The sequence below is a fragment of the Aulonocara sp. 'chitande type north' Nkhata Bay genome, linkage group LG10 (assembly GCF_057382095.1).
Source record: "Aulonocara sp. 'chitande type north' Nkhata Bay isolate Kocher_YH1m ecotype deep benthic linkage group LG10, A_spYH_male_GT1.1, whole genome shotgun sequence".
Classification (NCBI taxonomy): domain Eukaryota; kingdom Metazoa; phylum Chordata; class Actinopteri; order Cichliformes; family Cichlidae; genus Aulonocara; species Aulonocara sp. 'chitande type north' Nkhata Bay.
The window spans coordinates 2,643,016-2,670,004 of NC_141353.1; the positions used below are offsets into that span (position 1 = coordinate 2,643,016).

The 26,989-nt window shown below is 43.1% G+C and overlaps 3 protein-coding genes across 3 annotated transcripts; 1 reads left to right on the forward strand and 2 right to left on the reverse strand.

The window, feature by feature from the left end:
• Positions 1–2,374: 2,374 nt before the first annotated feature.
• Positions 2,375–15,672, reverse strand: LOC147320005 (uncharacterized). The gene is made up of 11 exons (XM_086307792.1): positions 15,263–15,672; positions 13,449–13,569; positions 12,713–12,820; positions 12,575–12,611; positions 10,655–12,459; positions 10,523–10,553; positions 6,934–8,702; positions 6,797–6,845; positions 4,905–6,703; positions 4,658–4,694; positions 2,375–4,541 (listed from the first exon to the last, which is right to left on the reverse strand). Exons 1-11 carry the CDS (start codon positions 15,355–15,357, stop codon positions 3,007–3,009), a joined length of 7,386 nt encoding a protein of 2,461 aa, XP_086163918.1. The 5' UTR covers positions 15,358–15,672; the 3' UTR covers positions 2,375–3,006.
• A 1,169-nt stretch (positions 15,673–16,841) lies between these two features.
• On the reverse strand, positions 16,842–22,921 carry thap12a (THAP domain containing 12a). Its single transcript, XM_086307793.1, has 5 exons — positions 22,734–22,921; positions 21,809–21,926; positions 21,552–21,650; positions 19,080–19,116; positions 16,842–18,951 (listed from the first exon to the last, which is right to left on the reverse strand). The coding sequence occupies exons 1-5, from the start codon at positions 22,817–22,819 to the stop codon at positions 17,135–17,137; spliced, it is 2,157 nt and encodes a 718-aa protein (XP_086163919.1). The 5' UTR covers positions 22,820–22,921; the 3' UTR covers positions 16,842–17,134.
• Positions 22,922–23,702: 781 nt separating this feature from the next.
• On the forward strand, positions 23,703–26,548 carry LOC147320007 (uncharacterized). The gene is made up of 7 exons (XM_086307795.1): positions 23,703–23,948; positions 24,217–24,297; positions 24,387–25,072; positions 25,165–25,483; positions 25,574–25,634; positions 25,711–25,966; positions 26,063–26,548. The coding sequence occupies exons 2-7, from the start codon at positions 24,256–24,258 to the stop codon at positions 26,325–26,327; spliced, it is 1,629 nt and encodes a 542-aa protein (XP_086163921.1). The 5' UTR covers positions 23,703–23,948; positions 24,217–24,255; the 3' UTR covers positions 26,328–26,548.
• The last annotated feature ends 441 nt before the right edge of the window (positions 26,549–26,989 follow it).

Consider the following 26,989-nt stretch of genomic DNA (forward strand, 5'->3'; position numbering starts at 1 on the left):
GTTTTTCGGGGCTTGGGGGGGTTGAGTTCCCCCTTTAGAAAAAGAGACATTTTTCCCCGTGTCGAGGACAGCAGCGCCGCCTCGCACGGATCCTTAATCACTGCGTGTGTGACGCCATCTCAGTGTGTCTGCAGAGGTGCTGCTGAAGAGCAGCAAAAGGTGCTGAGGGCAGAGGGGATTGAAGTGAACCCTGTGGGTGGGGAGATGACTTCAGCAGCTTGGGACGCGCCGTCTCTCCGCCCGCACCCCTCCTGGTAAACAGAAAACCCAAGAGCGATAGAAGAATCACTAGGACAGGCACCAGCCTGGCTGCAGGCCTCCAAACAGCACAATAGATAAATTGTGCAGATACATCTGGTTCTTATGAATATACCCCTTTAGATTGTGGTTGATGGAGGCGTGAGAGCACCAGAGCATCCTTATAAATGATCAAAGCCAACTTCTTCAAGGAATACAAAAGAATTTGAAATTGCGAGTTGTGTGCCCGTTGCTCTGCGGAAACGGTTCAGGGCAAACACCAAGTCGCGCTTTGCGCAGGTTCAGGAAGCGAGCCGACCTGACACGGGTCACTTCAGAGACACAAATGAAGCTTGTGAGCATAGAATCATTATTCATGATCAGAGGATGTCTTCTACAACTTGCTGGTAAAGGAGCACACTCAAGTACAATCCTCCACATATGACTTACTGTCTCAAACAATATAGTTTTACAATGGCAAGTACAGATGAAGTGTTCTTGAAAAATAAAATCAATAAGCTGACATCTGAATAATTCAAACCAAAAGTTTTGCTCTTAGTACAAGAAGGATCTGAATTCTTGCCCCTGCTGCCAATTTTCCCTGAAAGGGAACCTTGAAATAAAATCCACTTAAGCCCTCTGTCTTTCCCCCCAGAGTGCAGTTAAATCCTTTCTGTGTATGGACATAATTACAGAGTGTCACGGATCTTACATCAGCGCAGAACCCTGACTTCCAGCAGGAAACCCGGTCCACGGGTCAATTAAGGCAATAGGATGTGCTCTTTATGCTCAAACATACGGGCCACACCTGAGAGTAACAGCGTCCAGCTCCACATCCAGCATGTAAATAAATAAAGCGCAGCTTGTAGGAGGTGTACAGCTCACAGGGGAGTGTGGAGAGTTATTGCAAAACAGCATATATACGTGCTGCTGCAGCGAGGCCCTCAAACCCTGTGGCTGGTGGCCCACAGCAGAGGCAGAATCAGCAGCTGAGAGGGGACAGAGAGCCTCCTTACACACCGAGCTGGGCACCGACAATTGGGCCATTGTCAGGGAGACGTGCTGTTCCTGCTCATAGGAAGAATACATGACTATTTAAAAAAAATGTTAGATGATAGAAGCTTTTCATGTCAGCAAACGTGTTTCAATAAGTCACGAAACCTGGAAATGTAGCCACTTTGTCACAGAAGTCATTTAGTCAAATCAAAACACAAACTGAAAATCTGATCAGATCTGAAACAAGCTCTGGTGTTTGTCGGTATAGATTCTGTCAGTAAATAAGCAGGTTCCCAGGAAGACTTGGAATAACCCAGAGGAAATTAAAATATTGTGCAACGCCACTTTAAATTTAGTTTATAATGTGGAGCAACAATATTGCCATTGTTCCAACAGCCAGACAGAAAGTATTAACCTACTGCTCAAACAAAGTCTTAAATGCTAACAGCTACATAACCTTGTTTCTTCAATTTTCAGCGCGGCAGGGTTTTTTTTTTAATTTTTGCTTCTTCACCATGTTGGAATTAATAGCAAATAATTGACAAGAAAGTCAGACAATGCCCTGCAGCAGACCTACACAATGCATCTACACTGAAAGCATCACACATTAACCAAAGCGTAGTTGTAACAATGCAGGCAAAGAGCGCCGATTTGCATCACTAGCGGAAAGTAGCCGGCAGTCTCTTACATGCCGAGCGTTGCAGTGCTTTTACTCATAGCTGGAGGACAAACAGAAATTGTGTAACACACATTTACCTGCTGTCCACAGATAACTTAGTGGTTGTATGACCTTAATAACAAACCTCCCTTTAAACCCACATCCTTGTTGATCAGTAAGTGAATCATGCAAGTCACGCTCCACTGAATACAACAGTCTGACCAGCATTTAGCAATCATGGATGTATCATCAAGTAGCTTCAGGAAGAACGCAGTTATTATAAAACCTGGCTCAGAAGAAAACATACACATTATAATCAACCCCACACATCCCAGCATTCATCAGTCACTTCATACCAGTCAAGTATTTCTGATGGCCCCATTGCGCCATCTTGTGTTAACACACTGATATGGCAACAGGCTTAAAGCAGTTCTTACCTCATGTACAAAGACAGGAAACCACAAGTCCAAGACCCAAAGCATCTTTTTGGAGCATTTTATTACTTTTTTGACAAATATATATGAAGGTTTTCCTATTAAGGAAACATTCTTTCAAAGATAAGTTTACAGCAAATTCATTCCTGCAAAGAGACAGGAAACAGATATGATGGAGCTAACCATTTCTATTTGTGCCCAGTAAAATGCAAGGGTGCAATTTAATCATTAGAATCAACTGATAACAGTGACACAAAAATCAGTATAGTCATTTCTGATAATGAAAAACAAACAAACCCAAAAAACAAGTATTTTTGAATGCCAATGGGACGTCTTTAAACATCCGTGTTATGATTTGGTGGGGTGAATTATTAGTTTTGCATCAAGGCACACAAGCATTGATAACTGTCAGTGGAGCATCATTTGTTTTCTTGATTTTTTTGCCAAGACACTGGTCCCACTTGGCAGTACAGCTGTACAAACTACAGAATAAAAACAAACCAAAAAAGCATAAGATAGGACATTGCATGATTATAACCAAAGGGAATCTCAAAGAATTCGGATCGATAAATGTACACAGCAATATTGAGTTCAGATCTTGGGACCTCCACCTGTGTCGAGTTCTTCAGTATGGTAGGGGGTGACATCGCACTGACTCTCACTGCTCAAATGTGCTAGCCGCTACAGAGGATGCAGCTCAGCGAGGGATCTCTTTTCCTGTTCACAAAACTCCTGTAAACTCCTCCTTCCCTGCCTGAAGTTGCTCTCCCTCCTTGAAAACGGTAAGATGACCTGAAGTCGGAGGAGAGTTTCAATGTTGCTGAAACTTCTAATGTGTGACGTCTTGAGTGTGTCGAGCACAGTAGTTGGAAGATAGCCTGCCAGAGGATCCAGCCATTTCTCCTTCCATGACTTAATCTCAGAGTGAAGGGAGGCCTGATCTGGCAGGTCCTCCTTGTACAGGCGGAACACAAGACCACTAAGAATGCTGGTTTCTACTTTGGACATTGCGTAAGGCACAATCTCCAGACACCTTAAGGTATCCAACACCTTTTCTGCAAAGAGGTCATCGATTTCTGCTATTGAATGCTCTACAATTTTCATGCTTAAAGATTCTTTGTAAAACTCGCTCAACGGCTCGAGGAGCGCTGAATGCAACATCGTAACGTGGAGTTTAGACGCCAGGGCAACAGCTTCCTCAAACCACACTTTGTGATGGCTGTCAAGATCACTCTTCAGTTTACTGAGGGATGCTTTGACATCAGGCAAGTTGTTCACGGCGAGCAACATATCTAAGGGTTTGCCCTGAAGCGACTGGCTTAGCTTTTTTGTAACAACCAAGACGTTCTTCTGCACCACCGTTGACAGAATGAACTCAAAGTTTCTGATTGTGTCAAAGAACTGAGATGCTTGTTGCTGGTTTGAAGTACTGCCCTCCACTTTCAGCTCATTCAAGCACAGCATGATTGCTTCTAGGATATCTACAATCACCTCGTGCATGTCGTGACTCTTCTCCCAGTTCTTCATGAGCCTGTCCCTCAACTCGTTGCCCTTTCCCTCATCGCGCCGGAACACTTGAATGATCACGTCTTCCAGCTTGTTCTGGCGTTTCGCGTCTTCTGTGAGCCAATGCAACAGCTTACCGATGAGAACCGCTCCATCGGCTGCCTCTTCGGCGGGACAAGACCTAGCGAGCCACACGTTGAGAGACAAAGCAGAGCTGACAGTTCTAATGGCATGCGGGTATTTCTTAGCTATCGCTAAACTTACAGCCCTCATCTGAGCTCCCACTTCACCAACACTCAGCGAGGCCTGACCTCTACAGTACTCCATGTTGAGCCCCCACTTCTCCGACAGGGCGTTTTCGATAGCATTCGCAAGGGTGGCTGGGTCTTCGCTAAAGGGGATAAAGGCCAGCGTTTCCTCACACTGGATGTCCTCTTTGTTCAAGTACCTGATGCACAACGGGACATAGAGCTCACCGTCAATTGCAACTGATTGCTCAGTTATAACTGTGAAGAACTGAGAGTCCCAGAGTTCCTTGAGGATTTCTTCACGTAGCTGGGGTTCGTAGAAGGACACGGCTGTTCTCGGTCCTGGAACCATCTCCGGTATCACGTCATCCTCGGCGGATTTCACCTCACCGTCTTTGGCTTTCTCTGCTACACTGGAGCCATCTGACTCTGTTGGGGCTGCTGGTTTTCTTTCAATGGCGGCTATTTAAAAGATAACAAATGTATTCAAATATTAATTAACACACACACACAAATTTCTACTCTTGGTGTCTGTTAGAACTACTCTACCGATATTTTGTTGCCAATAAAGCACTTACCGCTGTCCAGCCTGTGTTTTTGCAGAAATTCCATTACCTGAAAATAAATGTACAACCATGTGAGTTGTTTGTTGTTTGCAGTTTGTTTGTTTGACTAATGCAGCTATGGCAGCTATGGCTGCATTAGTCGTTTGAGCTATAAAATAGCAGCTTTTTCCAAACTGGCAAAGAGTCTTGACTTGAACACTTGGTGGGATGAATTAACGGCAGAGCTAGTTAATCAAAATGAAGAGTGTATTAAAGTTACCTGGGACAGGCATGGGCTGCTCTCTGGATCAACCTCCACGCACTTCTCAATGACCTCTGGCAGCCTCGTTAGTGTTGTGCAGTGAGAGAGGAGCATCACATGATCTGTTTTGCTTCCTTTGCATACAGTGTTTCTCAACAGGTCCCTCATCGAATTCAGGGTGGTCTTCATCAGATCACACTCCATACTGACACTAGGCAGGACAGCTACTAGCCTAAGCAGTAAGGTAACAGTTGGATGGCTCTTGGACTCGGGGTGGACTAGCGTTTCAGCGATGGATGTTGGAAGAGCAACATCTTGGTAGTTCTCCCTCCACATGGCTGCCCAGGTGTTGAGCTCTTGTTCGGCAACTTCGGGCTCGGGTAGATCTGTAAGGTAGAGACTGAAAGGCTTGTATGTGGACTCGGACAATACAGGCTGTGGATTGCAAGAAGGCAGCAACGACAGGACTGACAGAGCCTTTAGGTGGCTGTCTGAGAAGCTGTACTTCATTTCATCAATTAGACTTTGCAGAAGAGGGATGCTGAGATTTTCTCTGTAATATATTTCCGGTGATTCATAGCTGTTGGCTTCCTCTGAGAAGCACACTTGCTCCGGAGCGACCCTGGTCGCCAGCTGGAATGCTTGCTCAAACCAAGTGGAGTGCATAGCGCTAACATTTTCTAACATTTTGTTGAGAATCTCTATGACGGAGGGGATTTTTTCCACTTCACAGAGAATATCAGCAGGGTTTCCACAGCGAAAAACAGTGCTACAGTTACGAAGAGGAGCGCACGCGTTCTTCAGTATTACAAGGGTGACGATGTAATCCATATTTCTCAGAGCAGTAGACAAAACTTGCGCATGCATTGATTTGGCACCTGTGGCAGTAGAGCTCACAGCGTCTAGGCAGCTAAGAACACCCTCTAATGTGTCAGCGAGTATGTCAAAGAAGTCCTCCCTCTTTTTCCACCTCGAACAACAGGTTTCTGGAATTTCCTCCAGGGCCTCCCTCGGCATATTTAAAAGCCCGTCGATAGCCTGTGCCAACTGTCTTTCCAAACTCGGAGACTCATCAAAGAACAGCAGCAGGTCTTCTGTAACATCCAGCATTTTTGCAACCGATGAGCAAGGCACACTTCTCGCCAGCCAATGGGCAAGGCCACAAGACTCACTGGGTGTCACAACACAAAGCGGGTAGCTCCTGAGGAATTCCAAAGACATTTTCTTCAAGCTTTGATAACCTGGGCCCAGCTGCATGAATGCCTGCCCCCGGCACTGCGACATAGGCAAGCTCCAGTCTTCCGTGAGAATCTTTGCAAGGTTGTTCGCTTGTCTATCAACATGGCAGTTTTCATCGAACGGCAGAAAGCCCAGGAGCTCGACTTTTGGAGCCGACTCTCCAACGTACCTCACAAAAACAGGTAGATGGGTCTTGTCACCAATTTTAACAGCCTTGTCTGTGATGAGCGAGAAGAAAGGAGACTCCTGTATTTCTTTCAGTATGACGTCTCTGATTCCATTCATGAGGAGCTTCACCATTTCGTCACTGCCTATAGAAGATGTGTTTTTTCCCTCACATCCAAACCAGTGACACATCCTTAATTCCTGGACAAAAAGTTCTTGGTCTTCTTCTGAGAGCTCACAAAGAGTGCTATTCTTTTTCCCCAGTAGTGCAGCCAGCCGGAAAAGTGTTGCCAGACTCTGACGATTATCACCTTTGCTCCCATTCTCATCTGCCAGTTTCAGCTCGGGCTCCTCCATCTTGTCTGGAGATTGGGGGATTTGGAGCTCCTCAGCCTCCACCTTTATGTATTCAACTAATAAACGAGAAAAAAACAACAACACAGTGACTTTGACAAGTATTAGAAACATGGCAAAAAAAACCCCATAATGTCTCACAGCAACCGTACCTTCCATATTATTTTCAGTGTTCTTGTTGAAGCTCTTGGATTCCTTATCCTGTAAGAATACCGAGGTATATTATTCCAGTGTTCATTAAAGAAACCCAAAATAAAACAAACTCTATTAAAAAAACAGAAGCACATACCAGACAGATACCCTCCAAGGCTTGTGGCGTAACCTTCAAACACTGGGTCACCATGCGGTCCAAGTCTCTGCTGAAGTCCGTGCCCACCTGCAGCAGAGCCAAGCACAGCGACCTATCTTTGGGATTCGTATCCCTCAGGTACTCTTGGAACTTCTTGTGGCGCATTACAACGCCGCAGTCCTCCAGCGCTGTGCTGGGCAGCACCGACATAATCCTCAGCAGTGTGTTGATGTTCCCAAAGTACTGCATGAGCGGCAGGCGTAACGTGTGAAATATGGAGCTCGGGATGGTCACGGACGCCACTTTGGTCTTCCACGTCACTCTCCAACAGCACAGCTCGGTGAAGAAGTTGTCAGCGTCGGGCAGATCGCTGCTGTAGAGGGGCGGCTTTGATTTCAAGCTCTCAAACACGTAACTCACTGTGACCGAGCACGGGACCAGGGACAGGAAGTTCAGAGCTTCTTTGTGGTCTTCTGAGAAATGATCCTTCACAGTATTGATCAGGTTGTCTACCAGTGGCACGCTTAGGCCATCTTTATAATAACCGACCGGCTTTATCATGCTGTCCCGTGGTAAAGAGTTCTCAGGCACTTCAATCTGCACTCTCAGACTCTGTGCCATCGCACAGGCCTCGTCGAACCAGTTCTGGTGAAACACCTTCATGTTTGTTTTCACTCGGTTCAGAGTGGCCACAATACCGCTGATCTGACAAAGCTGGGATGCAGCAGTGAACTGGTCCTTCTGGATACCAGCACTCAGCTCTCTGGTAAAAGAGGACGCGTTCTTCAGCACCACCATGGCGATGATGAAATCAAACTCCATGACCTTGTGGAGAAGTGCTCCAGCTAGTTCCGATACAGACGCTTTCCATCTCTGTGGGTTGTTTTTGACCTTCTCCAGACATTCGACCAGAGGCTCCAGCATCTGCACAAACACCTCGTAAGAGTCGTGCTTCTCTTGCCAACAGGAACAGAACTTGCCCTGCAACTCCTGGACTTTTTCGTAGCTCTCTCTGAGACCAAAGTCTATCACGTGGTCGAGCTGCTTTTCTAGAGCAACGCTACTGCCAAAAAACATCAACACCTCTTCAAATGTATCCAGGGCTCTTTTAACAGCAGGCACTGGGATGGATTTTGACCACCACGTGTTGAAAGAATAGCAGGAGCAGTGTGTGCTTATAGCCAGAGGATACTTCTCTTGCACTTTGCAAGCAAAGGCTTTCAGCTTGTAGGAAACATCACCAGAGCCCAGGTACGCTTGACCTCTGCAATTTTTCAAATCGAGATGCCACTCCATGGTGACTATTCCCATAAGACGCTGTACCATGACATCGCATTCCAGATCCGCCTCGAGGAATCCCATCAGCTCTAAGCGCATGACATCGAAACTGTCCACAAACCGCAGAAAGAGCGGAAGATAGTCTCTCTCGCCCAGCTTCACAACGCGGTCAATAAACAAGGAAAAGAACGAGCTCCCCACCTCCATGATGATTCCCTCCCTGACAACGTTCTCGCACACACTGAGAACTTCTTTCATTTCAGACTTGGTCACGTACTCGACTTCTCCATCCTGAGGAGGACAGGCGTCACCGTGGAGCCTGCTTTGGCTGCTGTATGCAGAGGTCACTGCAGCCTGTAGCGCCGACTTCAGAGCTTCTCTGTCGGTTTCTGCACATTTCATCTCCACAAGCCTGTCTGGATCCATCTCCAGGTTTATGAGCTGCAGTTCTTCCTCAGTGTCCTTCTCTGCGTGGTTTCCAAAGGAAGTCACTGAAACAACAGGAACAATGTTTCTGATTTGATTTTGAAAATTTGAATTTGAAATATAAATGAATGTAATCGGAGTAAAGTTTTACACTTCAACCTCATTGAGTTAGTTTGGAGTTAGGGCTGTGCGATATGACCTAATTTTTTACATCCTGATATAAGACATTTATCGTCCCAACGACGATAAATAATCACAAAAATTTTAATTTTTTTTTTTTTTTTTTTTACACTCGACTTGCATGAAGTGTTTTCAGCTGGGCATCATGTACCTGGCGTCGAGCATACAAACTTATGTCTGAAAAAGCATAGTTTTAACAGCCATTTTCTTTGTGAGTCTTTATTACACGGCGTGCTGCGGGGAAAAAGCGTGCTCTAACGTTTGAGTCTGAGGTTATCTGGAGCACCTGACGGCTCTTTTTTTTGCTTCTCGTCCGTAAACTCTCTCCACACTCTTTCACGTGATTCCTGCATAGGTGGTTGAAGAGGTTTGCTGTGTTTGAGTCTGAGGTGGGGGCCGGCTTCCTGCATAATTTGCAGAGTACAGTTTTCTGGTCCGTGTCAGACTTTTCATAACCAACCCATGTCCGTGCTACAGAGGCAGCCCCTCGTTTAGGAATAAGGTCCTGGTTTGTTTTGACTGGTTTTTCCGTTTGTCATCATTTTAGTTTATTTTGAAAAGACTCAACAGGATCTTCAGCTTTATTGTGAAAGGTTTATGTGGAAAATAAACAAGGGGACGGCAGAGCCACACGCTGGGTTTATCGTCGTTGTTGCTAACGACAACACATAAAAACAGTCGCTTGTCCGGCCGTAGTGTGGTTATTTTAAATATAAGAGAAAGAGAGAACTTTAAGAAATTAATATAGCTGCTGCAGTGACCATCAAAACGATAAAATATTGCCATAAATAGTTTATTTTGTGACACCATGAAACAAACGATAGCGTGATATGAAACGATGTTTTTATATCGTCATCAGATACATATCATCATATCGAACAGGCCTATTTGGAGTCACCAAAGTTAAATAGCAAACAGTTGATTTAATGTGGTTAATTTGTTTTATTACATAATGAGATTACTCTATACTCTAAACCAGCAACCTTTCTTTGTGCTACGGACCAGTTTAATGTCGGTCAATATTTTCACGGACCGGCCTTTAAGGTGTCGCGGATAAATACAACAAAATAAAATGATACAACAAGACAAAAACGCTGGTATTTTGTAAATATAATAATAAATGCGAATTCAGTGTGTAATTGTGTAACTTTATTAGCAGCGCCCTCCTGAAATGCACCAACAACACTGAGAGTAACGTCCTCCTCTCTGCCCCTTAATGCTCTCTGGACGCTATGGTAACGTGTAAATATTTCTTAAATAAGACAACTACACCAGGGGAAAAGACCCAGGGAAAGCGAGTTAATGATAAAAACCCTGAAAACCATAAATTTCACACCTGAGCCACAACTCTCGCAGCCCGGTACCGGTCCGTGACCCGGTGGTTAGGGACCGCTTCTCTAAATGATGGTGTGCATATTTGGCTTACATTGTTGAGTCAGTGACTCGTGTACGTTGCAGTAGTTTCTTGGAGGAGGCCGAGCATGGAGCTGGTTCAAGTGCAGAGGCCAACCATGCTGACCGTATTTTGTTGTGAATAAAGTTCTGTTTAGTTGACTTCTGTTACAGGACCACTTACTTACTTACATTGTGCACAATGAGCACTTTTCCTATATACAGCTGCATTTAACTATATTCAATGGCTGATAAATAATGTGTGAACAACAAGCAGAAAATTATTTCATGATTTGCTTTTTCATAATCTCACCTTGTGGAGGCTTCTCTTTTGTATCATCATCCTGTAACACAAACAGGCACCAATGTGACGTCATGTCAGGATAAATAAACGATCACCACTGATTAAAGTCAGATATGAAATTTGCTCAGCTTATCAACTCACCATTTTCAGCATCAGTAGGATGTCTGGGTGCTTCTGGACATACGAATCCACCATTTGTTCAACACTGAAGTGCACGTCCTGGTTAACGTAGACGTACGCCATGCTGCACTGTCTTTGATCATCTGGCGTGGCTGTCAGGTACGAGTGGCAGCGCTCCAGCACCATGTGGTATTGACCATACACGTCTGCCTCCGCGTTTACGCAGGGAACAGTTCCCAAGACCCTCAGCAAGCTCTGCACGTTCGGGTAAAATCCGATATCTGGAATCTTGAGGGTAGCAAAGACCGTGGTTGGAAGAATCCTGCGCTTGCTCGCGTGCCTCCACTTCACTTCCCAGCAGCCGAGCTCTTCGTAGAACGTGTCAGGCCGCGCGAGGTTGTTCAAGTTGGCGTCTGCTACTTTATCCCTGCGGATGCTGAAATTATGGTCGGCCATGTAAGACGGCACCAACGAGAGCCATCTGAGAATCCTCACCATCTCTGTGCTGAACACTCTCTTCACCTCTGCGACGAGGTACTGCAAGATGGGCCGGCTCAGAGTTTCTCTGTAAAAGTCTTCCAGCGGCGTCTCGGTGGCGTCCCCTTGAGCCATCTCCGGTTTGGTGACCTCCACTCCCAGCTTCTTCGCTCGACCGACTGCGTCTGAAAACCATTTCCTGTGGAATATTGCAAGCTCTTGTTGGTATTTGCTTACCAACTTTAAGGCATTGGAAATTGTGTACTGCAAAGTACTGCTGATGCTAATTATTCCCCTGAGACTTGAGTTGAGTATGCTCACACAGCAGAGGGTGTTCTTCAGAACAACGAGTGTCATAATGAAATTGAAATTCTTCAAAATGGGCTTGAGCTTGGCCATCTGCTCAGCAGTGTCTTCATCTACCTTTGAAATGATCTCATTGATGCAGTTCAGGAATGGCTCAAGAATATCTAGCATGGTCTGGAAGCCATCAGTGCCGTATTCCCAGTTCCCACTAATAGCTGCCTTGATCCTGTCCACTTCCCCTTTTATGTGCCCGTATGTCATCTGGATCTTTCCCTCCAGTCGCTTGCACAGCTCTGGTGTTCTCCTGAGTAACGAGGCCACTTCCTCTACAGTGTCTGCAACCGTCTGGATGGAGGGCACGGGCATGCAGCGAATGATCCATATGTTGAAAGCGTACGGGTCGCTTGGCGACAGCACGACTTGTGGAAACTCCTGCAGAATTCGGCAAGTGAGATCTCGCATTTTCTGACACATGCTACCTGTAACGAGATAAGTGAGTCCTCTGCAGTGCTCCATTCTGAGCCCCCACTTGTTTCGCAGCTCAGACAGGAGCATGTAAAACAGATTCTCTCCATCCATGTCGCACGGCAAGAACCCGACGAGGTGCTTTTGTGGAAACCCAGCTACTGTGACGGACCTGATGAACACCGGGATCTGCTCCTTTCCTTCTATCTTGGTCACATCCTGAAGCAGAATGGAGAAGAACCTTGCCAGCCTGAGGCTGTTCTGGATCTCCTCTCGCATCAGACCTTCGCTGAACTGCAGGATCTCTTTCTTGTCGATCTTTTCCAAACAGACCTGACTGAGCGCCCGCTGACCCCTCGCGCCTCCGATCGGCTCGTCGGCATTGATGTTTGCACCGTTGATGCTGAATCCCGTCAATGCCAGGATTTCCTTAAAGTAGACTTTCAGAGTCTCTTTTGCTTTGGAGGTGGCTGCATCCTCTTGGGTTTGGTTTTCTTTTTGCAGTTCACTTGCTGCGCTGTTCTCTCCACATCCGCTCTCTTCTTTCGTCTCCTCCGTTACTTCTGCGGCTGTGTTTTCTTAAGCATGAGAAGACATACTGATTTCAAAAACACTTATTCAGTCCGTCAGCGTTTACAACACGAGCACATTCGTTAAAATACACGAAAAAATGAATCGAAGCAGTTACTGTACCTTTTGTCTTTTTCACAGCAGTATCATCCTCTTCTGACTAGTTTGGTGAAATGGATAATTAAACATTTTTAGGATGTTAATGTTTGATTTAAAAAACATTCCAACAAGAGCAATTCAAAGACCTGGACAGACACTTACAGGATCTCTGGCTCGCTTCCTGCTGTAGGTCGACTGATTGTTCGCAGGCCTTGTGACGTCAAATATTGTTGGAACAGCATCTTCCTTTAACACACAACTGGATGAACTCTGACAAAACAAACATGCACACAAACAAAAATATGAAGCATCACACTGATGCATTTCTCTACTATCAAAATGTCAATACAGGGGATTATAACAAAGAAATCAAAATGATCTGACATTTGTAAACAAAGCAGATTTTTGCACTTATAGTTTGAGTGGTGTTGATAAAACTGAAGAATCTTTTATAGTTTTATTAAGTTGCATTATGCTGATTGCACAGATGTGCTTGCAAAAAAGCACTTGTGTTTGACATCAATAAGCTGCACAAACATGGGGATTTTTAATCTCCTGTTGTATGATATCAGGCTGCCCACGTGTACCTAATGAACTGGAATTCTCTACTAGCACCTACTCGCCCCACACCGAGTGTCACCTCAGTGTGGGTGGGGCTGAAAGCCCTGTGACATCATTTGCATACTACATCCTTACAATCCCTCTGGATTCTGTCGGTGGCACAAAAACCTCTGCTTGCTTGGAACCCCGGCTGTGTAGGTACTAAAACAGTACCCGGTACCAGGTTCTACCACCTAATGGAAAAGTCTAAAAACCGAGTAGGTGTTACTGCAAAAGAGCCTTTTGTTTAGTTCGTTGATCTTAACTGAGAGCAATGAGCAGCAGACCCGCTTCTCACCTGGTGAGAGATCATAGACGGCTCAAAGTGCTTTGCACAAAGTCTGTAAAGCTTATGCAGCTGTTCAGGAGGTTCTGAAGCCAAATCTGGACGAAGACAGTTCTCCAACCATTGGTTGCAGCTGCAAAACACAAGAGGACAAAGGTGTCAGTTGTTGGAGGCACAAACAAATACAGAGTAAAACGGACACCAGCGAAACACCGAGCCGAAACAAAAAACCCATAAAAGCCCCCAAACATCATTTGGGTTCTCAAAGCATTGAAATGTCTTAGGATGTACTTAATTATGCGCTGTATCCAAGCACGGCCGTCACCCACCCAACTCCCCTGATGAACTTCACTCACAGTGAGCATAATGAACAGTTTGTCACAGCGCCCAAACCCGCCTCTCTCTCTCTCACACACACACACACACACGTATTTGGAAAGCTCTCTTAAGGGGCACAATGAGGTTCATGATTTTATGCATTGTGGTTTAACTGAGGCCATTTCTGGAAGCAGTGGCACACACCCACACACACGTCGCATAGATTAATGAATTACTTAACGCAGGACAGCAGCTGCTGAAGAGCATTTGGAGTGTAGTGTTTGGGCGCTGTTCCCGTGCTATGCTCAGGCTCACCTAGCTGCTAGGTGATCACAAATAAACTGGGGTCCACCTTGTAGATGTGGCACAGTTCAGATCACCTGGCCTAAGCAGCTCCTGTTTACTTTCACTTCAACGCTGTTCACTGTGAAGCAGAACTATGACTGCACTGCTTGTGTTTTTATGAACACTGAAACTTACAGCCAATGCAGTTTTATTCTTTATTTCTTCAGAGCGCATAATTGCACTTTGCCTCACTGGTGGCACTACTGGAACAAATTAAATGAATTAAGTGTGAATGACTGCCGTGGCTGATTCACATGCGCTCGTTTCCCTCTGACACAGCCTTATTATTCTTCATCTCTACTAAATTGCTTTAGTAGTGCATTATTAGCTGTTTTGACATCAGATGGGCGCTTATTTACACTTAAGCCAAAGCTGAAGGCAAACTCCTTTAAATATGTCTTAGACCTCATGATCTGCTAGTAGGCAGTATTTCCTCTGGCATGGAGGACTTCCTGTCCACAGACACTGTACCTTGATTCAGTCAGCTAGCGTGCATCTGTCACTCAGCCACAGTCCTTATTAATTCTCGAATTTATTTGTAAGTCGGTCAACAGAGCCAGTTATGATTCACGACAACAAAAAGCTAAAAGGACGGACGAGATAACTATTAATTCACAGGGCGATCACGTGGACACTGCTTAAATATTGTAATATTTATACGCTACACAATGAGCTGCGATGGAAAATTACTATGGAACTGCGCAGCTTTGTGAGCAACAACCAAAACACCACCAAAAGCATTATTAATTACAGGTGTTTTAATTGTGCTAAGCTAACGCGAGTCATTCTCATATTGCCGCACCGCTGGGATGGTAAGTGCTGTGCACTGATGGTGATTTAAATAGAGCACAAAAAAAAGTTTTTAACTAAGGCTTCTCAGCGTGTGTGAAATGACTGAACTTAAAGGAAATTCCCAAAAGGCCGTTTTTCACGTCGGTGTCCGTTTCTGAGGCTGAACGAGTGACCGGAGTGTTATTTCACACGGACTTTTCTTTCAGGAGTAACGTTAAGTCTGCGCCATTTTCCACCGAGTTGTGTCACTATTAGCCAACATGATGTTAGGCTAACGCCAGTGCTAACAGCCTGTAGCCAACACATTTATTCTGCATGCTCAGCGACTCGTTTCTCTAGCTGCATCTCAATGAAATAAGCATAAGTCTTACCGCTCCGGATCCAATGGAAAGCTAAAAAGTGGAGTGGTCTTTTCGGATCCCCGCTGCTGGTAATCACAGTTCGCTGCGGCGCAGCAGTCAGTCATTTTGGATTGCAATGAAGCTAGCAAGCAAGTTAGCTAGCTTAGCTGGCGGTTGCAAGCTGGCAAGCCTACTGTGAGCAAACCTGTAGGACAGTCTACAGAGTCATGCCTTGGGCAAAACCTGCAACCAACACAGTTGACTTTCACTGTTATTCTCGCTTATTGCCTCTTTGCCAGACTAAGAACCTACTAATTCCATGCTTTCAAAAGTTGATGCTGCGTGCTGAGCCAAAGTCGCCAAAAGCGTGTTATCCCATCAACCAGGAACTGAGTGCTGCAATAAAAATATTCACCAGCAGAGGGCAGAATACCATGACCAAAGAGCCTTATTGTCAAGATGACTTACTCCCTATTCTGATGTAGCCTGAAAATGCGCGCAGGAATTAAATAAAAGTAAGGTTTGTTTTGTTGGGATATACAAATAAACGAGGTTTGAATTCACAACTTTTGGCATGGCGTCGTTAAAATCCTCCGCATGCATCAGCTACTGGTACAGTTCAATAAAATGGCATTACACAAACATCAAGCACAGGTGTCGTACTTTTCTTGTTCTAACTGAACACTCTTTGAATTTGACTTGGCGCTTCCTTTTCTTTGAGCACATTTGATTGTTTCTTTCATTTCAGTGAAATACCTCCTGTCTGTGAAACGCCAGACAATTCATTAAATAAAATGTGGAAATAAATCATTTATGAATAGTTTTCCAAAATAAGAATTAATACAAATTTGACATATCTAATAATTTACATTTTTAATTACTCAATTGTTTCTGTGCTGCATCATGAATTAATTCTATCCTTCGACCTTAGCCATCAAAGTAATCAGCCTTTGAATTGGCCGGGAGTTGTTTTTTTTCAGTCGGCGTTTGTCAGTTTAAAGTGCAGAGTTTGTCCTTGCATACTCGCTAGTTCCTCTTTGGCAAGTACACTCAAGAGTCCAGACTTCTGAGGACACAGCAGCAGGTTTGATGACTATGGCTCACCTTAAGTATACTTTACTGGCTTTTTACCCTTATAAGTAATATTTACAATGAACATAGCATGTAATTGACCTAATTGTCTTCTTTTAGGTTATATATACAATTCTACAGGCACTCCAGCAAGTTGTTTGGCTATAAAAGAGTCCATCCATCCATCCATTCGCTTCTGCTTACCCTTTTCAGGGTCGCGGGGGGTGCTGGAGCCTAACCCAGCTGTCATAGGGCGAGAGGCGGGGTACACCCTGGACAGGTCGCCAGTCTGTCGCAGGGCCAACACACAGGGACAGACAATCATTCACACTCACTCGCACATTCACACCTAGTGCCTATTTGGATTTTCCAATTAACCTATCCGCCCATAAAAGAGTCACTGATGTTAAATTATTATGGAGTGAACACTGGGTTTATTTAGAAGAAGGCGATAAAGAACTATGCCAAAATTCTTCTTCTGCTGTTTTAAATGTCCACAGTAAAAGGGGATATGTTCAAGCAAGAAATCACTCGTCTGAATAATTTTATGGCTTTATTTTTTTTAACAAAGAAAATGCATCCAAATTATGGAAACCTGTGTAAGAAAACAAAAACAAAACCTGAACAGCGTTCAGGGCTGCACTCAACGTTCACCAAGCAGCCACGCTGCAGCACAGGAGGCCGTTTTCCTGTAAAGGGAGGGCCGTCATCGGCAAAACAAGATGGTGAACTTGTCATTTTTTCTTCAGTTTCTGGAGCCAGCACAGCGACGCTTGTATGTGTTAGGAAGTATCTAACACCTGTCTCTGCTCCGCTGAGCGTGATTCCCGACTACGACTCCTGCTGCACCTCAAGGTATGTCTTCACGTAGGTATCAGCCAATGAATCCAGATCAAACCTAACATCATAGTTAATGTTCAAAAGAGCAAGGCTTTTGGACTTAAATCTGTCAGGCGTGCTCTCCATGTACATTGTGAAGCGCTTGTATGCCACGTTGCAGTTGTCCTCTAAAGCCAAGGCAGGCAGGACACCGATCAGTCTGAAGACCGCCAGCATGTTTGGGAAGAACTTGACGTCAGCCAGCTGCAGTGTTTCATGGAGACTGGAGGGAAAAGTCTCACCTTTCCCCTTTTTGTTCCATTTAACCCACCAACAGTGCAACTCTGCAGAAAGGGTTCCTGCATTTGGGATGTCATTATTAAATGCCTGCACATTCACCTCTTCGGGCTCTGTGGATTTGTGCTGCTCTATGACAGCAGGGATCAGCGACAGACACCTGAGAAGCTTCAGGTGGTCTTCACAGAAGAGTCGATTCATTTCTCGGATGGTGTGATTCACCACAGGAACAGACAGGTGTTCCTTGTAGTAACTCTCTGGCCGCATGGATCCACATTCTGCCTGATGCTTCCTCAAGAACGACCGAGGAAGCTTCGCTGAAATTTCCATGGTTGCAGCTATGGTAAGAGCCTCATCGTTCCAGAATTCGTGATACACGTCGATGTTGTCAGACACCTCTTTCAGAGAATGCAACACAGCTTTTAAACTGGCTGCAGCTAAATGGGTTTCTGTTGCGTTCCCTTGTATATTTTTCCCAAAGGCTTGGGTGAGCGTCATCACGTTTTTCAGAACAACCAACGCTATCACGAACTCAAAGTCGGTCAGTGCTTTTGAAATCTCTAAAGCGTTTTGTGAGACTTGATCACTCCATTTCATATCTTCATTGTCATGCACGCTGTCTATACAGAGTAGCAGTGCCTCCAGGATATCCACTGCCACTTCAAACGCATCATTTCTTCTGGTCCATCCGGTGCGACAGATCTCTTTCAGTTCGTTGGCTTTCTCCTCGTTGTCAGGGTAGAAAATCGAAATTGCGTTCTCGAGCTCCAGCTGCAGTAACGCTGACTGACCGAAAAAAGACTCAATCTTCTTAAAGGTAAACATGACAAGCTGAACCCCTGACTGAGCCATCCCACTGGCCAGCGACATGTTCAAGGACTGACTGGAGCTCAGTGTGAGCACAGCCCTCGGATGCATCTCCATTAGTTTGGCAGCCAATATTTTTATTTGATTAAAATGCGTCCCTGAGCAGGAGTGAGCTTGTCCTCTACACTTTTCCATATCTAACCCCCATTTGTCAGTCATTTCAGACAGCAGTTTCTCTGCAAGGATATCTCTATCTCCTTCGAAGTTCAAGAATCCGACAAACCTTTCCCTCTGAAAGTTAGACTCGTCCACGTAGCGAACAAAGACAGGGAGCTGCCATTCTCCCGAGATCTTCACTGGATCACCAGTGAGTAAAGAGAAAAAACTGCTTTGTTTAATTTCCTCCACAAGCTTACTGCGGACGAATTTCTCACACACCTCAATCAGCTGATTCAGCTGTTCGGTGGAGCAGCACTCCTTGTTGTCATTGTACCTCTTCTTTAGGACTTCATCTCCACACATGATGCGATTATCTAGCAATGCCTGAAAGCTGCTGGACCCAAGGCCTTGGTCCTTATTATTGGCAGGCCCCATAGGAGGAATGCTTTGCTCTCCCAGCAGGAGAAGGACTTCAAATAATGACTTCAGATACTCTTTGTATTCTTCTTCCTCTGATAACGTCGGGATGTCTTCCTTAGCTGTTGCTGCTTGAGACTTTTTCATTTCTGAAAAAGAAAAGGAAACGCTTGAAGGAAAACTCAACAACTCCTCTGTAACAAATGAGCCTGTGGGATGTTTATAGTGCCATTTTTCATTAATAAATATCTGTGTGTGTGTTGATGTTTCTACTTACTCTTCCTTCCCTTGCTTTCCATTTCATTGTCTTTGGTCTACCAAAAAAGATATAAAAAAAGAGTTAATATATACCACTGAGATACAATCATAATATACACATGTGGTCAGAAGTTTACAAACATGCATGATTGTTATGGTAATTTTAGGCCTTTAATAATTCTTTTAAAGTGTCCTTTTCCTAAGATGAATAACAGAGTACTTAACTGACTGCCCAGCTTGAGGAGCTTGTGCTAAATAAAAAGCAGTGCCTGTTATTCAGACACGTTTTTAGCTTTAGTGAAGATAACACCAAACAAAAAGAAGGAAACAAAACACTTGCAGCACAATTATATTACAGAAGTCTCCCAGCTTTAGTAGAGTAAGCTATTCACAGTAGAAACCCAGTGAACTAAAGGAAAGAGAGTGTGCATGTTGATGTGTTGATGATATTGCACTGTGGTGTGGCTAAACAGAGTACGATCAACAGCACAGTGATTCCTGACACACATGAGAATGTCTTCCTTCGTGGATAAAAGCAAGGCCCAAAGCCCAGAACTGAACCCTCCTGAATATTTGTGGACTATAGTAGTAAAAAACAGCTCCATGCCAGGAAGCCAACCAGTTCTGCCAAGAGTGATCAAATATTCTACCAGAACTATCCTAGATGCTTGTTAATGACTACCAAAGGCATGTGGTCAAGGTGAAACTTGCTATTTAATCAAATATGTCCAATTTCAAACCTGTGTGAATTAAAGAAAATTCAAAAGAAATTCAAAGTTCTGCACCAAATTCTTGTATTTTCGGAATTCATTACAGATGTATGCTGTAATGAGATGCTTTTTTTTTTTTTAAATATGAAATAAAAAACTATACAGAAACATGAGATATCATGTTTCTGTATAGTTTTTTATTTCATATTTATATCCTGTTCATAGCTTGTACTCACTACAGCCTGTACATACTTATAGTTATAGAATATTCACAACATACTTCATACCGTGTACATTATAACATACCATAATAGACCCATTTCTGTAATATACTTACATATCTATATTATTGCTAATATATATTGTAATATGTCTATATCATGGCTAAAGCACTTCTGGATGGATGCAAACTGCATTTCGTTGCCCTGTACCTGTGACATGTGCAATGACAATAAAGTTGAATTCTATTCTATTCTATTACTACAAGATCCAGATGTTTAATTATGAATAAAGGTATGTGTCCTTTCTCAGCTGTCTTTGTAATGAATATTAAAATCTTTCCTCAATTTTAAAGACATAATGTTAAACATGAATAAAGTCTTCATTTGTGTAATGCTGGTATACATTTTTTGTGATATAAAAAAAGTCATTTTTCGACTTCATTGCTATAACACAGCCATGCGTTTACATTTCATACTGTGCAACCATGAGACAAGCGCAGACATGTCTGAGAGCTGCGTGTCAGCCTCTGTTGATCATTCACTACAAACAAAGCACATTACTTAAAAACACACCATCATATACAAATGACTCCACCGAGCACTGCTGGAGCACAAGAGAGTTACACTCCATAGGACAGGAAGACCAAAAGGCTCATGGAAACTACTGTTGCAGTTAAATGGTGGACATGCAGGGCTTTAAGCAGCTGGTTAAAAAGCTCAGCCCAAGATACAGCATCCTAATCCCAATATTTTCCAGTTTTATTGTGTTACAATATTGTTCAGGCTCCTGAAGAGTTAGACGTTTACTTTAGTTACTGTTTAAGTGTCACGCAGTTATTTTCTACTTAAAATGTGCAGCAAAAAAACTGCCTACGCTTACATTTGTCACTGGATATACTCCTGTGTCTTTATTATTGCACTATAACGGTGCTGTTGGGGCTGTGTGTCAGTAGACTCACATTACAAATTAGGCAGTCTGTCATAACTGACAGTAGTTCAGTGGAAAAGAAGGATGGAAATATCGTGATATAATTTTGGAGCTGTATTGCTCACTCTTATTGCTCCATACAAGAACTGTTGACTATCTTTTGAACCACGTTGTGTTAAAAATACAGTAGTTATTCATTCTTTTTGGTTTGTATAACATGCAACGGCTACTATTATCTTCACCCCTTATATGCAAACACAAAATGCCTCTCTCACTTTGTGAGAGCACAGAATGACTGCTTTTCCTCTTCCTCTCTTTTTGTGCTGACACACACTAAATGTCACGTGCCCCATGTAACTGCATTTATCTCATTTTGCTTTTGGTAGGCATTTCTGTCACAAATATTCCTCTATTTATCCTCCCATCCACCAAGATGGTTTGCTCGTTTAGTTTTTGGTATGCTCTATATCAAATATATTTTCATGTATATTTATTCTTTTAACTTTGGTGCATTAAAGCCTGAGTATACTGCAAAACCAGAATAGATCATCAATAATTAAAAATGTCTGACTTTATCAGGGATTCGCATCCCTGATGGGAATCCCTGAACACTTCTGATTAATTTAACCCACCGTCGGTTTAGTGCGCTTCGCCTGTCCATTCTGAGGTTGGCTTGACATATCAAAAGCAGTTGGTATGGAATCATCCTTCAGCACTGTACTCTGAGCATCCTGTAACCAAAACACATACGATGACCTCGTTAATGAGGTAAAACCTGAACTACAACAAAAATAAACTGAAACCCCAATTTATTTTTTCAGATTTTATATAAGGACTGAAAACTCCATTGTTTCTTGTAATACGGACAATTTGGACCAATAGTACTTACACTGTCAATCAAAGACGTTTCAAAATGTTTCCCACAAACTCTGTAGTATCTGTACAGGTGCTCTGGTGATCTGTCAATCAGGTCTTGCCTCTGGCATTTTTCAGCCCACTTCTTGGACCTGAAACAAGGAACCAAACTGTGGACAAACTTCAACAGTACTGTATACTAATTAAACAAGATCCTTTATTGCACATTTGCAGATATTAAAATGATACAGAGACTGACTGAATATACAATGTTGAAAAACAGATTTTTATTGAATTTGGAAACAATTGCTAGGTTGGGTTAGAAGTATAGTGACTGTCTTACAAGAGATGCTTTTACAATGTTTTGAATATGAAAGCTATGAATGCACACAGAAGCTTCAGTGCATATAGATCACACAAGGCAATTTTCAAAAGCTTCCAGTAACAAATTCAACGTTATAGCTTTGTGTATTCTCGAGGAACGATGCAGGAGATCGGCAATTAGTTCTTTATTGTATACTAAGTGAACCAACATGCTCTACACAGGATACTGCACATGATACTTCTTTGTGAGACTATATGTCTCACAAACTATAGAAGCTGCTGGTAGAATTCAGACACTAATTAAAGTTTTACAAGGATTGGCCGGTGAGTTTGAACACCTAACTGCCATTGACTCGTTGATATTTACATTTTTAAAACTTTATTTCCTACCCTGCTTAAATCTTGTAACACTGCTTTTACCAAACTGTTATGACAAACCGTGATCTTCCAGATGTGCTTAGCAATATGCAAAAAAGCAAACCTACGAACATTTTTACTACCAAATGCTTTTGAATAAAAACGGTACTAAACAGTTAAATGCAAAGGTTGCAAAAAGCGTGCCATAGTTTCCTCTATAACAAAGTCTCACTTCTTGCTAGCTTGGGGTTACTGTTTGCGATGCTAACATCAGTTACCTTTCTGCATCATTCGGGAACCGGAAGAGGGGCTGAGGGTCAGATTTGCCACTGGGACAGTTCGGCACAGCGCAGTGATTTTGCATTCTATATATTTTACGAAAGAAACCCTTTTTATAAAAATCGTTTTATTTTCAGAGGGTAGCAAAAGAACTGCTAACGTCAATAGCGGAAGCTTAAAAGAGCTTCCGAGTTGTGCTTTCAAAATAAAATACTTTGGGCTAACTGGGTAATAATTTTATATAATTTTATAAAATACTTTTAGTATTTTTAAGAAAAAGATTTTTGTTCCTTATCAACTCAAAAACTACTGTACTTCTTTACAGTTTTCAAGGCTTTTTTAAAACTACTCTATATTTCTAGCCTACGCACAAAAAAGGTTTATGAATTTAAATAGACCTAATGAAAATGCCTAGAACGCGACACATATAAGCAAACAAATAACAAATGCATGGATAAAATTATAAATTGCCGCCTCGGTATGCAATATATGCCATTATGTGCTCATACGACTTTATTCTGAAGGCTGTTATTGAGTAGCTTGACTTGGAAAATAACGTGCATCAAATGAGCGCGCGTTTCTTTTCTGTCCCATAATCCTCAGCGGTCTTTTCAAACTCTGAAAACATGCCGAGGCATAATCCCAAATGTATCTTGTGTTTGTGCTGAGGCGTGGGATCCGTAATATTAATATATCACACACAGTCATTGACTGTTATGCTTATTTTAAAAAGATAATTAGCTTTTATGTACTTGTGCAGAAAACAAAGTTAAAGGCTTGTGAAGACTGACATAAAAGCACCGCTTAATACAGTAGAGGCTTTCATAAGTCACACTCTCGTGTATTCGTTTGTTCCAACTCTATTTCCTGACAGCTGGTGTTTAACTGTCTCGACTTCTTTTTTTTAAGGGCAACATTGGGTGTGTATCGGTCAGCACGGACCGGTATTACAGGAATTTTATTTGGGTTCAAACATTTAAACAGAAGGGGGGATAAAAACCTAAGGGCTGGAAGAATAACGTTATCTGTTGTTCTCGCGCTTAGTTTGGAGATATTTTATTGGTTGGTTTTGGTTTCTCGCGATACAGAGGTGGCCAATCGGAGCGCTGCAGCGCCAAGTCAAATCCTGAAGAAGCAAAACGAGGCGTGTTTTTCCCTCAGATTGAGCTGTGGGGCTGAGGTGGAGGGGTTTCTTGGAAGATTATAACGAAGGGGTAAGTCAGTGTTTCATATATAAGCATTACTTTAGCCCACTATCGGAGACTAACGGCAAATTTTCATTATGTCCAACTTGTATTCTTTAAGGTTATATTAGCTAGCTAACGTTAATTTACGACAGAGTACTGCATATGCGTATTCAACACGTAAAGTGAAGTTTAAGTTCGTCGGTTTTACTAAATTATTGAGTTTCGAGCACTTCGCGTGCAAGATGATGTTAATAACTAATCACGCAGTGTATTCCTTGCTTTGCTCACATTCCAGCATTCCTGACTGATTTAAGCAGTTTTGAGGGGCTACACAATGGAAGTTGCAGTTTCAAGACGGAACCACATCAGTAAGAAAGTAAGCTGACATAACATGACATTTTTTTGAAAGCCCATCTTGAATTTAGAAGATATCATGATGTAATGTTGTTGTTGTTTTTGTAACAGGAAAACAAGGAAAATGCCCAGCCTGCACATGAAAGAAAGTTAATTATAAAAGGAGAGAAAACATCTGTTGTGCCATTCCAACTGAAAAATGGCCCAAAACAGCAGACCCTACCAAAGAGTCAGCCCCTTAGAGCTAAGGCTAAACAAACTGACACTAGGTCAGTGCCTGAGGCCCAGAAACTGGCACCAGCTGCTGTGTCGTTATCAAGGAATGCTCTAGGAATGTATAAAGGAAAGATTGTCCAGTCAAAAATTGGGTCTATTTGGAAGGCAAGTGCAGGTATGATGGATCCTAACCCATCAGCACTGAAAATGGAGAACCAAAGGCCTGGAAAAATGGCAAGAAGAAGGTCCAAATCTGCTGCTGAGATGCAGAGACATGGTACTCAAAAACCTGCACCAGTGAGGTCCAAGTCTGTGTCTGATGGACCTGCTCAGGTTTCCAAGCCTGCTGCCAGCAGTCGTCATCCTGCTGGATTCTCCTCTGCTCGCCCGCCTGCAAGAATCGTCCCAGCAACACTAACCACTGCTGGCTCTAGAAACACTACTGTGGCTCCCACCAAGGCAGGTGGGACTCACAACCCAAAGACACAGATTTCAGAACCTGACAAGAAGGTCAGCAAGCCTCTTGCCTCAAACACTATCAGTCAATACAGATTTACTATGGAGACTGCAGAAGAGAGAAAGTAAGATGTTCCACACATACATGCGATGTTTGCTATATTACAATTTAAAAAAAAAAAAAAAAAAAGGTAATTTATTTATGTGCTTTCTACAGAGCAAAACTGGCTGAGTGGCTGGCTTCAAAGGGTAAGGCTCTCAAGAGACCAGCCATGTCGACAGCAAAGCCCTCCAAAACCAACGTTTCTACAAAACCTGTCGTCAAACTTCAATCTCAGCCTGCTGCACGCCACATGCCTGAGCCAAGACTGGAAATGTACAACGCTGACACTGCTGTAGGCACTGTTTCCTGTGGAGATACTCAGAGGGCAGGACCAACAGCATCCAGCCAAACTCCAGTGATCATGAACACTACACTAGACCTAGAAACTTCTGATGGGGATCTGTCTGCTGAGTCACAAGACAGAGTGGATGATGTAAGCAGAAATGGAGCATGGTTTCATCCTCTAATTAGCTCGATTAAAATGTATAATATTGAACATCAAAGATCTCCCTTTGTTTTATAGATTGTTGTGAATCTCTGTGATGCCTTGGAGGCCATGGAAACGCCATCGAGATGTAGCAATGGTAAAATAATCAGCATTATGCAGTTCTTTAAATATCTGATGCCTTTGTTTACATATTTGTCATTTGTGTTGATAAGAACTCACAGGTTTGACAGATAAATGCAACAGTGAAATGGAGGACAGCATAAATGAATGTAAAGCGGAGGAACTGAAGATTGACATGCCTGAGGATGCTGGTAAGCAGGTGAAGGATGAAGCAGAAGAAAGCGATGATCAGAAAGTGGAGATGGATTATGTAGAAAGTGATGATGACGACGTGATAGAGACTACTCCAGAGATGGAGGATGCATCAGTGATCAAATACAGCGTGAAAACAACGCCATACTTGCAAAGGTGAGCCGGTCAACTTTGTCTTAGCAAATCTATTCAGTTGAGTATTTGAGCCACTTCGTTCTTAACTCTTACAAAATGATTCTCTCAACATTTCAGTGTCAGAAAAACAATTGAAGGCGAGGTCGGCACGAGTGCATCCAGGAGAAAGAGCAACATTAATGATCTCAAGTTTCTGACACCTGTGCGCCGCTCCTCCCGCATCCACAAGAAATCCAGCCAGCTGCCCAAGATGCTCGTCGATCACGATCCCTGCGTGTCATCGCTGGCTGAGCTGGTGAAGCTGGATGATAATCCTAACGCCTACATCTACAGAAAGAACACTGCACTCGTCGCGGATCTCCCGGACAAGTCCAGCCTCTAAAGAAACCTATATTTGTACTATTTCTAAGGGGGGGTGTATTCAGCAATGCTTGGTACTCAACCTAATTGACACTTTAAAGATGATTTTAATATTGAATTGTCCTAATATGAAATATTTTACTGTATTTATGTTCATGCTGTCCTGCTTTGTTTCCTTGAATACTAACTTTTCTAAAGTTAACACTTTACGACAATTAAACACTTTTCTGAAGTTGTCTTTAAAAAATGAAGTCTTGAGTGCATCTTTTTATAGAACCTATGTAATGAATTGAAACTGTCTTCCATCTATAAAGTGAGCAAGAGTTAAAATTATGATAAGTAACCCTACATTCTGGCAGCTAATTGGCTGTTGTTCACTGATGTCGGACCATCACATTTCAGAGCTTCCAGAGTAGCTCATGGATAATTTGTTCCCTGGCAGAAAATGAGTGGGGAGACTAAATCCAATCATTTTCTTGCTTTCCATATGAACCATTACCTGCTCAAGTGTGGTTGGTCAGCAGTAAACTCTACAAACATTTTTGCTCCTAGCCTACTGTTCAAAGCGTGAGAAACAAGAGGATCGGGCAGCCAACAAAACTGATCCAACTGAATATCAACAGCTGACTACAGCCTACACTGCATTTCATTTCAGTGACGGGGAAGGAAAAAAAAAAAAGACAC